At 47.5% G+C, this 13,522-nt stretch overlaps 1 protein-coding gene across 1 annotated transcript; it reads left to right on the forward strand.

Moving 5' to 3' along the window:
* The first annotated feature begins 1,129 nt into the window (after window positions 1-1,129).
* Tcf23 (transcription factor 23) lies at window positions 1,130-8,559 on the forward strand. Its single transcript, XM_051181779.1, has 4 exons — window positions 1,130-1,639; window positions 2,729-2,971; window positions 4,904-5,005; window positions 8,501-8,559. The coding sequence occupies exons 1-4, from the start codon at window positions 1,421-1,423 to the stop codon at window positions 8,516-8,518; spliced, it is 582 nt and encodes a 193-aa protein (XP_051037736.1). The 5' UTR covers window positions 1,130-1,420; the 3' UTR covers window positions 8,519-8,559.
* Window positions 8,560-13,522: the final 4,963 nt, after the last annotated feature.

The raw sequence follows: 13,522 nt of genomic DNA on the forward strand, positions 1-13,522 counted from the left end.
TCCTGCCAGGATTGGCAAAGTCAGGGTGAGACCTCTCTCCTTCACTGATGGGTAAGTTCCTGCAGAGAGAAAGGACACTTGTGTGCTCAGGGCTGTTGTGGCATCTCTGTAAATCTAGCCTCTGCTCAGCCAGATTCAACTTCTAAAGGGCTCGGAATGGATGCTTCTGGAAAAAGGCCTTTCTGAGAAGGAGAAGATTGCACTGAAATCTAAGAACTTTCCCTTCATGCCATGGGTACCTCTAGCCTCATTACTTCCTAGATTGGACATTGTCCTGTAATCCCAGCAGCACTTAGGAGATGAGACAAAAGGACTGCTGTGTGTTCAAGGCCAGCCTGGGCTATGTAACAAGTTTCTAGCCATCCAAAACTATGCAGCATAACATTATTGCAAACAAAGCTAAACAAAATGCAACAGTTATTTCATCTCCCCACATTACAGTTTCCCCCATTTGAAACAAGTATTGTTTTCAGAATGCTTTCTGCAACTTCACTGACCTGCGGGCCCAGCCTAGTCAGCAAGCCTAGGTTCCCATGAGAAACTCTGTCTGAAAATGTGTGTGGGGAAGCAATGTGATTATATTTTAATTAAAAATGTTTAAATGTGGTGGACAGCACCTGAGGAAAGACACTTCATGTTGACCTTTTGCCTCCACATGCATGTGCATGTACACAGGTACACGCACGCACGCGCACACACACTCTTTATGGTTGCTCCAGAGAATAAATAAGATACTCATATAAAGTGCAGATAGACAGTGCAGGGCATCTAGTGTGCTGGGAACATCAAAGGGTTACTAGGGTATTAGCCAGGTTATAGTGCTGCCAATCAAAGAAAGATACAGGCTGATGGTGGGGCAGGGCAGAGCCCTAAAGATGGAATCGTTCCTCTGGAATCTTGGGAACAAAGCACCGAGGTTGGAATTGGGAAGCATGTCTGAGGGGTGGGGAGTAGCGCCTTGTCACATGTTTTCAGTGGGAGGAAGAAAGGCCATTGTGAGATATATGTTGACAGTTTCTGATTCAAAGGCTGGTGACCCAGAGCCCCAAACCTGAAGCAGTAGGGTCATCACAGGATTACTGTCTTAGGTTCGGTCATGGCATGGAAGGGCACTCTCCTCCTACCCCTCTTCCGGCCTTCTTAACATGGGTCTTATCCTAGGGCTCAGTTACTCCCAGCGTGCAGCACCCCACCTCTCTCAGCTGGGATGGGAGGCAGGCGGAGGCTATTTGCGGGGGCTGTGCCGGGTGGGCAGTTTTCCCAGAGTGAGGAGTGAAGGATTGAGTTGGCGCAGGCTTCTTCAGATACAGACTCTGCAGGCTGGATGGCCAGCCTGTCCAGGCTAGCTTGAGCCCAAGAGCTGCCTCAGGCTCTGGCTTACTGCTCCAGGGGCTACAGCCCCAGACCTCAAGAGAGTGACATGTCACAGGAGGCCACAGGGGGACCAGCAATGCCAAGAGCAGGGCATGGCCAGACTAAGGCTAAAGCACGATTGCTTCTAGGCACTGACAGGAAGAGGAGCCACCTCAGCAGGACAAGGCAGGACCTTTGGGACAACACCAGCTGGAGTAATCACAGATCGAGCAGGGTCACCTCTGCCCCTCGAGGGACCAGAGCTAAGGGAGCAGCTCATGGCAGGGTAAGGATACGCTGGACTAGAGGAGGGAGCTGGGAAAGGAAGGGGTTGAGGTCAATGAGATGCCAACTCTGAGAGCAAAGCCCCAATCAGGATTTGATGGTTCCACCCAAGAGCAGGATGCTGGCTCCTTAGAACCATAGTGCCATGCTGAGGTGGGCAGGACAGGTCAGAGCTCCATCAAGCACAGCTCAGAGAGTTGATCTAACTAATTTCTACTGAGAAACTCAGGCCCCTAGGAGGGATGTGAATTGCCTAATATTCCTGACCAGAAGCGGGACCTAGACTGAGTTTTTGTTTGTTTGTTTGTTATTTACTTGTTTGTTTATTTTTTTTGAGGCAGAGTCTCATATACTCCAGGCTGTCCTCAAAACTTCCTCTGTAGCCTAGAACACGGATGTTTTATCCTTTTGCCCCCACATTCCAAGTGCTAAGAGTATGTGTCAGCACCCGGTTTATGCCGAGATAGGGACTGAGCCCTGGGCCTCATGCATGCTAGACAAACATTGTACCAATTGAGCTATATCCCCAGCCCAAAGCTGTATGCTTTTACCCTTGGTGCAGAGTCCTTCCCTCTTTACCATGGCAACCTCTTCATCTCAGGACCTAGTTGAGTAAAAGGTCAGCTAAGCAGGGGCATGGCTCTATGCTTCCTGTGGCCCACAGGGTACCCTGATAAGTAGAATCCAGACTTTGGAGTGGAGCTGATGTTAATGTAATAGTAGAAAGGACATGGAACTCGGGTTCTGAGCCAAGTGTTGCCACCTTCCTGTCATCTGATCCTAGCCCAGGCTTTCCTTCATTTGTATTATGAGGTGTGGCTTAAAACCAGTGAGTCCCATTAGTTCCAGAAAATGACATGGCACTAATAGACCCTTAGAATCAGGGTCAACTAGGCATGGTGGTGTACCCCTGCTATCCCAGCACTTGAGAAGTAGAAGCAGGAGGACCCCAAATTCAAGGTCATTCTGGGCTACACAGGGGTTTCAAATCAAGTCCAGCCTGGGCTACGGGAAACTCTGTCCCAGCAATAGCAGCAATAACAAGAGGTCAGGGTTAGATGGGACTCTGGGTCCAATGCATTTTCTGCAGAGCGAAGCCAGCCCTGAGAATGCAGCTCGGGAGCGGACCCGGGTGAGGACGCTACGCCAGGCATTTTTGGCCCTGCAGGCTGCTTTGCCCGCCGTACCACCTGACACTAAGCTTTCCAAGTTGGATGTGCTGGTGCTGGCCACGAGCTACATAGCCCACCTCACCCGAACCCTTGGCCACGAGCTGCCTGGCCCTGCCTGGCCACCCTTCCTGCGTGGACTCCGATACTTACACCCCCTCAAGGTAGGTCACAGGCCTAGGGACTTGGTGGGGAACCTTGGGGAGGTGAATGGGAATTGGGGTCTTTCTTCCTGTTCTCTCAGGGGGAGGACAGAGGCTGGTTCTTGGGGTGGAGTAGTGACGGAGTGTCTGCTTGAGAGTGTGATTGCTTCACGAGGAGGGAAACACTCAGAGATCCTTGGTGTCAGGGGAAGAGAGGTTTGAGTTCCTGGTCTAAGGCCCAGAACCCAGGAGAGTCATCCATCTTGAGTAGCGCCTGCCTTTCTGTTCTGAGTACTGCTGCTGCAGACATCTGCTATTTGGGAGAACAACATCCTAAATCCACAGTGTTCTCGAAGCACCCAGATTGGAAGGCGAGCAGTGTGGGTTGGAGGGCTTCCAGCATGCACCATGCCAAGCCTTTACCCTGTTTTTCTGGACTGCAGGAAGCAAAGAAGGGGTACAAAATGAATGAAAAGTATCGTTAATGATAATTATGAATGAAAAGGATAATTAACAATAACCACAAGGCAGTAACAGCCAGTGTGACTGGATGCTAAAGATAAGCTGGAGGCTGAGCTAGAGCCTCAGAGCATTCTTACCTCTAGGCCCTGCATAACCAAAGGAAGAGTCACAGATGTGGAGACCACAGGGCAGGGAGGGCAAGGGGTGGGCTGGGTTCAGCTTGAACCTGGGCATCTGGCTGCAGACTTCTCCCTCTCAGCCACCACCAAAGGCCCCAAGGCGCTTCAAAGGGCCCTGTGTAGAGTGTGCTGTGAGGCAGGTATGATGGACCACACTGGTAGTCCCAGCACTCAGGAAGCCAAGGCAAGAGGATTACAAGTTCCCGTCTGGCAATGTAGCAAAACTGTCTTAAAATTAAAAACAAGCAAACAAAAAAGAGCTTGCAGTATCATAAAGGAACAAGGGCAACCTTTGCCCTCTAAAGAAATTACCTTTTTCTTTTAGACAAGATGTCATATATTCCAAGCTGGCCTCAAACTTGATATGTAGCCAGTGACCTCCTTGAACTTCTGTTCCTTCTGCCTCACCTTCCTGAGTGCTCAGATTACAGGCCTGTGCAACCACACTTGGTATACACGAGGCACGAGGGAGGATGGAACCTAGGACTTGGAGCATTCTGTTTAAGCACTCTACCAACTGAGCCACATATCTACTTTATTTTTTATGATGGACACTTTGTATCATCTCTTTCTCATACATACATACTTTTCTTCTGAAGTGTCTTGAAACTAAGTGTTCACTTCTTGAGAATGCAGCTGCAATACAAATTTCTGAGATTACACAGGGTCAATCTAAAATGCAAAGGTAGCACTGAACAGAGCTGTAGGGTAAGGAAGCACCAGCAAGGTTCTTATCTGTGAAATGGTGGTGAATCTAAAGCCCTAAGAGTAGTAGATGAACAAAAGATATGTTGATGAGCGCTGATGAGCAAACAGAAGAGGGCAGGGCAGGGCAGGGGAAGAGAGCCTAGGTCTAGAACTCTACAGATTAGTGAAGAGAGCCACTAAGCCCCCAAGGGGGATTTGATAGAGAATACAGAGGCTGAGCAGAGTAATCCTTGCCTGTTCATTTATTTATTTAAAGTTTTTTTTTTGGTTATTGTTGTTTTGTTTGTTTTTGGTTTTTCAAGTCAGGGTTTCTCTGTAGCTTTGGAGCCTGTCCTGGAACTCACTCTGTAGACCAGGCTGGCCTTGAACTCACAGAGATCCATCTGCCTCTGTCTCCCAAGTGCTGGAACTAAAGGTGTGCACTACCACTGCCCAGCTATCCTTGCATTTTCTAAAACCTCCCTTGTTCCTGATGGGAAGACCTTGAAATCCTTGCAGGATGTGAGCTGAAGAGCCTCATGTCAAACAGGGGTTCCAGGCTTAAGGTTGTCATGGTTCTGGCTACAGTAGCTGTGTTAACCGTTCTCCATTTATGTCTTTTCAGAAGTGGCCCATGCGCTCTCGTCTTTATGCAGGAGGCTTGGGATGCTCCAGCCTTGATTCCACTACAGCCATTGCTGCCAGCCAAAGAACCAGGGATGGAGAGGTGGGGTCCCAAGTCACTGTAGCCACAGATATTCACCTTCTCGCTGAACCAGTATCTCCAGTTCTTGGTAGCAAACAACCAGCACACTCTCCGCCTGTGACTCTCACTTAAGGACCTGTCTTTCCCCCTGACTCAGCCTCTGGACTTGACTCAGGTTCAGCTTTCAAGTTCAGGCTCTGCTTCCTGCAGGCAGAAGCAGCAACGGTGACATCAATGGTAAAGAGTTGCGAGGGGCCCAGGATGAAGATCTTCACCTTTGGCTCTTAGGAGGGGACATTCCGGACACTTGTACGGTAGTGGCAGGAAGTGAAAGAGCACAGGGTTTGACGTGGTTCTAAGTGGGGAAGGCTAGGGCCGTGGCAGCCCCAGGTGCTCATGGGCATATTGGGGAACATGAAGGGCCTTTGGTAGCAGTAAGTGTGAACTCTTGGGGTATGAGGTAACAAAGCCAGAGAGGAAACTGAAGAATAGAGGGTGATTTTTAAAAATTGCCCTACAAGATGCTTATCCAACATCAAAGAGGCAGAGCTAGGGTCTTTGTCTCTGGATTACGGTCTCTCCAGCTGCACCCCATCACCACATCCCCCTACCAGGGCCCTGCACCCTTCCATGTTTTCTTAGCATGAACTCTGTCTAGAGATGAAGCCATCACACTTGCATGGCTGATTCCAGAGTAACTTAGCTAGTTCCAGCTGTCTAGGGGGAGATCATTTTATCCAAAGGCATCTATCTCTACTTTCCCTCAATGAGGCTGCCACTCACAGCCCTGCCTACAAAGGGCGTCCATGCACTCAGCTATCTCCTCAAAGGGCCTAAAAGGAAGCATGTATATCTTTCTCGTGGGATGACAACCACAGTGTTCATTTCTGTTATGTTAGAAACCTCACCTCAGGGAAAATACAAGACAAGGTGGGCTTTAGCATGTTCTCTATGCAGTCGTGGTTTGGGGCTTCATTGGTTTTGGTATAATTTACACAGTTCTAGAAATCAGCTCCCACAGACATTCTCACCACAGACATTGACTTCCCAAGCTCACCCAGAGTCCTGGTACAAGGTGCCAAAAATTTTGCTAGTGCTTCAGTAACACTTGCCCATGGCCCCGAAGAAATAATTTGAGGACAAAGCACACAATGAGATGGGTCTTCCAAGTTAGGTGTCATTTCAGATTGGCCCCTGAGATCTAGACACAGAAGAAAAGCTTTACTGTGAAACTTCAGTATCTGAGGCCAACTAGAGTGAATTGAGTGGAGGCTTTGGCAGGCTGGAAGGGTCTGCTCCTCCTCCTCCATAGGGCTGACCAGGGCATCCAGGGGGGAGGGGGATTGGGGAGTGACTCAGTGAGCTGTGGTAGAGCTAGAAGACACAGAACGTCCCAGCCTGAGCTGCATGGACAGGGAGAGCAGCTGGGCTGTGGCTGGGAGCCATTGCAGAAGGCCTCAGCCAAGGCCAAATGCATAAATCTGCCTGGTCCCACATTTCTGCTAAGAGACCCTGAGAACTTGTACAGAGCTGATGCCGGCAGCTGGACAGGGCCAGGCAGGGGCAGAGACCAGGTGTGGGAGGGCAAGAGCAGCATTCTTCACAAGACCATAAAAGTCCAGCCTGGGGGGCTTCTATTTTTAAAACCAAATAGCAGCATCTCCCTGGTTGAGTTGGAGGGTGGTAAAAAGACATGTCCATGACTTCCTCCCAGTAGGTGGCATAAGATCTGTCTCTGGGCAAGCAGGGAATTGGCTTTGGGTATGTGCTGGTTGTCTCCTCACAGTGTAGAGCATCTCCTAATGCTTAAGTTGAGTTTGATTTAGAGCTATCAGTGTCCACCCTGTCCAGACTCAAGTTTTTGCCTTACTTTGACAAACCCCTCAGGGCTGAACACATAACAGCATCCCAATGGAGACGACAAAGAGGATGAAGTTGGTAGAGGATTGGGTTAAGAGCAAGCCCAGCTGGGCAGTGGTGGCACACGCCTTTAATCCTTGTACTTGGGAAGCAGAGGCAGGCAGATCTCTGAGTTTGAGTCCAGCCTGGTCTACAAGAGCTAGTTCCAGAATACCCTCCAAAGCCACAGAGAAACCCTGTCTTGAAAAACAAAAACCAAACCAAACCAAAACAAAACAAAAGAGCAAGCCCATCAGGAGAAGCTAGATTTTTGTTTTGTTTTTGACAAGGTTCACCATGTAGCCCAGACTGGCTTTGAACTTGAAATCCTCCTGCCTCAGCAGGGATGATGGGCTCACAGGCCTGTATCTCCCTGCCCAACTAGGACATGTTTCTAAGACTACTTCCAGGGAGTATGGTTTTCTTAGTGGCTAAGACAGCCACCTGGCACAGTTACCCTGAGAGTTAGAGGGAAGGCAATGGGAATGGGAACCAAAGGGAGACCCAAGACATGACTGGGGCCTCACCCTCCCTAAGGCGCACAATGCTACCCTTGAACTGCAGTCTGTAAGGCAAACATAACCAGGAATGAACCCCTTTGTTCCCACAGCAGAAGAAAAGCACCTGTTGACTGGGAGACCTATGCTTACCAGTGCTGGGGACAGGGCGGATAAGAGCAGTTAGAGGTCATAGAAGGAGCTGAACTCTGTCACCAACAATAGCTATTCCTAGGAAGAAGCATGGGCAGGGACCATGCACAAGGTAAGGAGCAGAGATGAAGGTGGCGTGAGGGCACCCCGGTCCAGGAGTTGTCAGTGGAAGGGCTGCACCCAGTGAACCTAGTCCATTCAGATCTCTTCCAATCCCTCTCAGGGTGAGATGCAGGCAGAGTGCTAAGGAGACTTCTTGTTGCCTCTCTCCACCCAGCTGGATATGCTGCAAGAGACCATGACTGAGGCTCCGAGGGAGCTATGAAAGGGCAGAGCTTGTCAAGCACAGCTAAGGATTATGGTGGCCATGAAGTTCATCAAACTGGGAATGAATGATGGCTAATCTTGCCTGTCAAGTTGATTGGATTGAGAGGTGCCTGGGGGTTAGTAAAGTGTACCTCTGGGTTTGTCTGTGAGGACTTTTACCTACTGAATGGCTTAGTTCATCGATGGATTCAAAATAGACTATTATAAACTCAGCACGGTGGTGCATGCCGATCTCTGTGAGTTGAAGACCAGTTAGGCCAGCCAGCCAGAGCCTGTCTCAAAAACAAAAACTAGAGTACTGAGCTAGGCAACAGTGGTGGCGCACATCTTTAATGCCAACATTGGGGAGTTGGAGACAGGCAGATCTCTGAGTTCGAGACCAGCCTGGTCTACAGAGCGAGTTCCAGAATGGTTAGGATTACACAGAGAGACCTTGTCTTGAAAAACAGAACAAAAGTTAAGACTATTAGGTGGTGATGGAATTGGAGGTCGTAGGTCACAGGGCTGGGGCTTTGTGCTTGGGGATATATGTCATGCCTAGCCTTTCCCTGTTACTTCTGCCCTCCTGTCTCTGTATGCTATGAGAGAAAGCTTCTCCTTCTACTCCTGATACCATGATGTTCTTTCTGCTCATACCCAGGAGGCTAAGAAGCCATGAACCTTCAAAGTTTGGACCAAAACAAACCTTTCTTACTTTATACTGTCTCTGTCCGGAATTTGGTCACAGCATTGTGAATGCCAGCAGAGAGTAAGATCATGATGTTTTCTAAGAAATAATCTCCCCTTCTTTCTTCTGGGAAGGGCCTGGCTACGATGAGTAGGAGAACGCCAGCTTCTCCATTTCCTAATACAAGCCCTGGAAGCTAGTCTAGATCAAGGCTGAGCTAACCAGAGCCAATGGGCCAAATCCAGCTTCTATATGCTTGTGTAAATAAAGTTTACTGGGATAGCTCTGTATATTTGTTAACATTATTATGGTTGCCTTTCTCATACCAAGGAAACGAGCTGAGATAGTCCTGAAAAATCCCAGAACATTGGCTATCTAGACTTGTATAGAACATTTCTGACTCTTGCTTTTCTCATAATTTAAAAACATATGGGTATTTCAAGCCTTGTATTTTCATAATATAAGAATAGAAGATGCAGGGCTAACTAGGGCTGTGGTGGCCCATGCTTTTAATCCCAGCCCTTGGGATGCAGAGGCAGGTGGATCTCTGTGAGTTCGATGCTGGTTTGGTCTACAAAGGTAATTCCAGGACAGCCTCCAAAGCTATAGAGAAACCCTGTCTCAAGAAAAAACAAACAAAAAAGATGCAGGGCTGGAGAGATGGCTCGGCAGTTAAGAACACTGGTTGTACTTCCAGAGGACCGGGTTTGATCCCAATACTACATGGTGACTCAGAACCATCTGTAAGTAGTTTCAGGGGATCTAACACCATTTTTCTGGTCTCTATGGGTACTGTGTGTACATGGATCACAGACATACAGGCAAAACACCCATACACAAATTTTTAAAAAATGAATACAATTTAAAAATAAAAAGCCCCCAAGCAAAAGAAAAGAAAAGAAAAGAAAAAAATAAATAAGCATTAAAGATAAAAAGAATACAAGATACTACAGGCCTCATTTCTCCCTCCCCCTCTTCTCTCCCTTTCTTCCTTCATGCTTTTTACATCTGTGTCTGTGCGTGCCATGGAGCACACATGGAGGTCAGAGGTCAACTCATGAGAGTCTGTTTTCTCCCCTTCAAATGAGCTCCAGGGATTGAACTCAGGTGAGCATGGCGGCAAGAGCCTTTCCCCGCTGAGCCACCAGCCCTCTTTTCTGTTGCTGTTGAGACAGGGCATCCCTAAATACCACAGGCTAGCCTTCAGGGGGCTCTGGCCTTCAGAGGGCTCTGGCCTGGGTCTGTCTGTCTGTCTGTCTTTCTTTCTTTCTTTCTTTCTTTCTTTCTTTCTTCTTTCTTTAACACATCTAGCTAAAGTTATTCTTAAAATCTGTGGTGTGTGTGGGGTGTGTGTGTGTGTGTGTGTGTGTGTGTGTGTGTGTGGTAAGGCATGGGGTGTTAAGGCCATAGGACAATGTTGGATTTCACCCCCAGGAGTGCCATCGCCACAGGGCCTCTCACTGTAGACTGCCTGGCCCCCAGCGCTTGTCCCTGCCTCCTTAGCACTGAGCATGCATCACTGTGCAGCTGGCCTCTTTACATGGGTCCTGGGGGTTGAACTTGGGTCTTTATGCTTATAGAGTGAGCTATCTCCTCAGCCCTCTGTTTCTTTTTATTTTTTTCTAAAATGGGTTTAATGTAGCCCAGGCTGGTCTTCAAATCACTGTATAGCCAAAGATGTCCTTTAAGCCCAGATCTTCTTCCTTATGCCTCCTTTGCCACCATGCCTCGATTAATATGCTTTTGTTTTGTTATAACTGTGTGAGTGTGTCTCAGGGTGGTGTATGTGTATGCATGTTAGTGTATGAATGCAGGTGTGCATAGGAGTGCACATATACACATGTAGGCATGAGGTTGATACCAAGGGTCTCTTTCAGTTGTTCTCCACATTATTTTTAATTCTATGCATTTTGCTTGCATGTGTGTCTGTGTATCATGTGGGTGCAGTGTCTGCAGGGCCAGAAGCATCAGATCCCCTGGAACTGGAGTTAGAGACTGTTGTGAGCTGCCATGGTGCTGGGATTTGAACCCGGATCCTCAGGAAGAGCAGCCAGTGCTCTTAACCACTGAGCCACCATCTCTCCAAACCCAGTAGTCTCTCACTGAACATGGAGTTCAACCATTTGGCTATCATGGCTAACTGCAAGGTTTATAGGCATCTGCGCTTCAAGAACAGTAGGACTGCACCCCAGGAGGTGAGGTCTCAGCTTCTTCTGTCTCTATCCTGTTGCACCCCAGTCCTCACCTTCTCTAGAAACATACTGGAGACCTTGGAGGCATCTTGGGGACATGCAGAGCAGGAAGGAGCTGGTAAGAGTGGGCAAGAGAGGAGTGCACAGAAGGTAGGAGAGGCCACTTCAGTCTCTGCCAGGAGGGAGCCAGGCAGGCTTGGTGTGGGGGAGCGAGAAGCAGGGTGAGTAGAGCAGGAGTGAAACCCCATCTCAAGGAAAAAGGGAAAATAATATGGCAGTAGAACGGGTACCTATCTAGCAGGCGTGAAGCCCTAGCTTATCCCCAGCATCACAAGAGAAGGAAAAACAATGCATCATTCTTGTCTTTACAGACACATTCATTGCAGATTATTTAAGCAATGAAAAAAATGTGTACTAAAACCTGGTGGTGGTGATGCTTGCCTGTAATCCCAGCACCCCTTCAGGAGGATCACACCAGCTGTAACTCCAGTTCCAAGAGATCCATCCAATCCCTCTGGCCTCCATGGGCACCTCCACACACACACACACACACACACACCACAAAGGACTAAGCGCTGGGGATATAGCTTTTGGGATCCCAACACTCCAAGGCCAAAAGCTGCACATATGAGAGGGCGTGGTGCTAAAGATAACCAGAGAGAGCGTTGTCTTCCTCATTCAATTTCAGTGTTCCCTATGACAAATGCCAAAAGGGTCTGTAAGGTCCTAAATATGTGTGGCTTCTCAGGACTTCTGAAGCATTTATCTAATTCTTTATTAATAAAAGATCGGAGTCAGATATCAGGGTAAGAACCTGAAAGATCAGAGAAGGGGGGAGCAGCCACCAGTGACTTCCACCCCTTCCGTTCCTTCTTCAAGGGCTGAGATCCTCTCAGTCCCACCTTATTACTTCCTGTCTCCTGTCTGTCCACAGTCCTCCAAACCTCTATGGTGACATTTAGTCAGCTAGAGGTTAGCTCTGCCCTATGACTTTGTTTTCAGAATGAAATAAAAATATCACACAACAGACTTCACTTCTCACCCAGTGCTGAAGAACACAAGGAACTTTCAAGACTGAATGAAACCCACAGAGGGGCTGTTTTGAGGGCCTGGGTTCAGTTCCAAGCACCCACATGATGTCTCACAACTGTTGGTAACTCCAGTTCCAGAGAAGCTGATGCCCTCTTCTGGCCTTCACAGGCATCAGATGTGTGCACAATGCACACACATGTAAAAGAAAATGGATTAATTTTACAAAGAAAAGAAGAAAAGTCCCACAGAATGAATTGGCAAGAAACTTAATCAATCAGTGCTTTATAAAGAATATATTCACAAGGTAGTGATGGTGCACGCCTTTAACCCCAGCATTGGGAGGCAGAAGCAGGTAGATCTCTGTGAGTTCCAGGCTAGCCTGGTCTACATAGACCTACAGAAACTCTGTCTCAAATATTAAAATGCAGCTAGAAATCACCAAAATGCTAACATCTGTGTCTTAGTTAAGGTTACCATTGCTGGAATGAAATGCTATGACCAAAAGCAAACTGGGGAGGAAAGGGTTATTTCATATAACAGTTCATTATCAGAAGCAGTGGAGACAGGAACACATGCAGGTCAGTAACTGATGCAGAGACCATGGAGGGTGCTGCGTACTGACTTACTCTGCCTGATTTCTTAGAGATCCCAGGACCACCAGCCCAGGGATGACCCCACCCACAGTGGGCTGGGCCTCCCCTCATCAATCACTAATTTTAAAATGCTCTATAGGCCCGCCTACATCTTGATTTTTTTTTTTTCAGTGTTGTGTCTGCATCTATACTTGCAGGGCAGAAGAGGGACCAGATTTCATTACAGAAGATTGTGAGCCACCATGTGGTTACTGGGCATTGAACTCAGGACCTCTGGAAGAGCAGCCAGTGTGCTTAACCTCTGAGCTATCTCTCTAGTTTGCATCCTGATCTTATGGAGGCATTTTCTCAGTTGAGGCTCCCTCCTCAGATGACTACAGCTTGTGTCAAGTTGACATAAAACTATGTGGCAATCTCTGTCAGTCCACTCACAAGTGATTTCACAGGTTATTAAAATTGTCTACAAGAACCCAGGCAGTGGTCATGCACACCTTAAATTCCAGCACTCTTGAGGCAGAGGCAGTAGGATCTCTGTGTGTAGTGAGATATTCACCTTGTCGGCTGGTATAAATCAGCCAGTATACTTCAAGGATGAATTGACCTCAGTATGGAAACCAGGATATGTGTTACGTTGGGGTAGGGTTTTGCATTTGTATCCACTGGGGAAGAAAAGCTATGGATACCATCTAAGTTGATCAAGATCAGAGTTGAACAAGAGAAACATCTTAATGAAGAGAAATGACAAGTTATCCAACAAATTGGGTCCCATAAGATATGCCGAGACCTCTCAAAGGTAGGGGAAGTGTTCTTTTCTTGTCCTTACAGGAAAACAGAAAATACCCATCTTCAAACAGCCAAGAGACACTATACATGTAGGTACCTACAGAAGAGAAGATAGCTCTCCAGAAACAATCACTTAATAAAAAGGAATCTGGTTTATGGTAAAAATATTTAATTCTAATAAACTTTCTATACAGAAATCTATTTCTCTTTTATCTTACAGCAGAAGTTTACTATCTAGTATTCCTCTATTCCCAATTCATGTAAACCAATGCTGTCTTTGGAGTTGGATTCAAGTATGTAGTTAAAATTAAATTCACAGTTTCTGCCTTATATCAAGAAGCCAATTGGTGTAAGGCAGAGGAAAACAAAATCTGGGGACTCATTTGATTATATGC

The sequence above is a fragment of the Phodopus roborovskii genome, unplaced genomic scaffold (genome assembly GCF_943737965.1).
Source record: "Phodopus roborovskii unplaced genomic scaffold, PHOROB, whole genome shotgun sequence".
NCBI classification, from domain to species: Eukaryota; Metazoa; Chordata; class Mammalia; order Rodentia; family Cricetidae; genus Phodopus; species Phodopus roborovskii.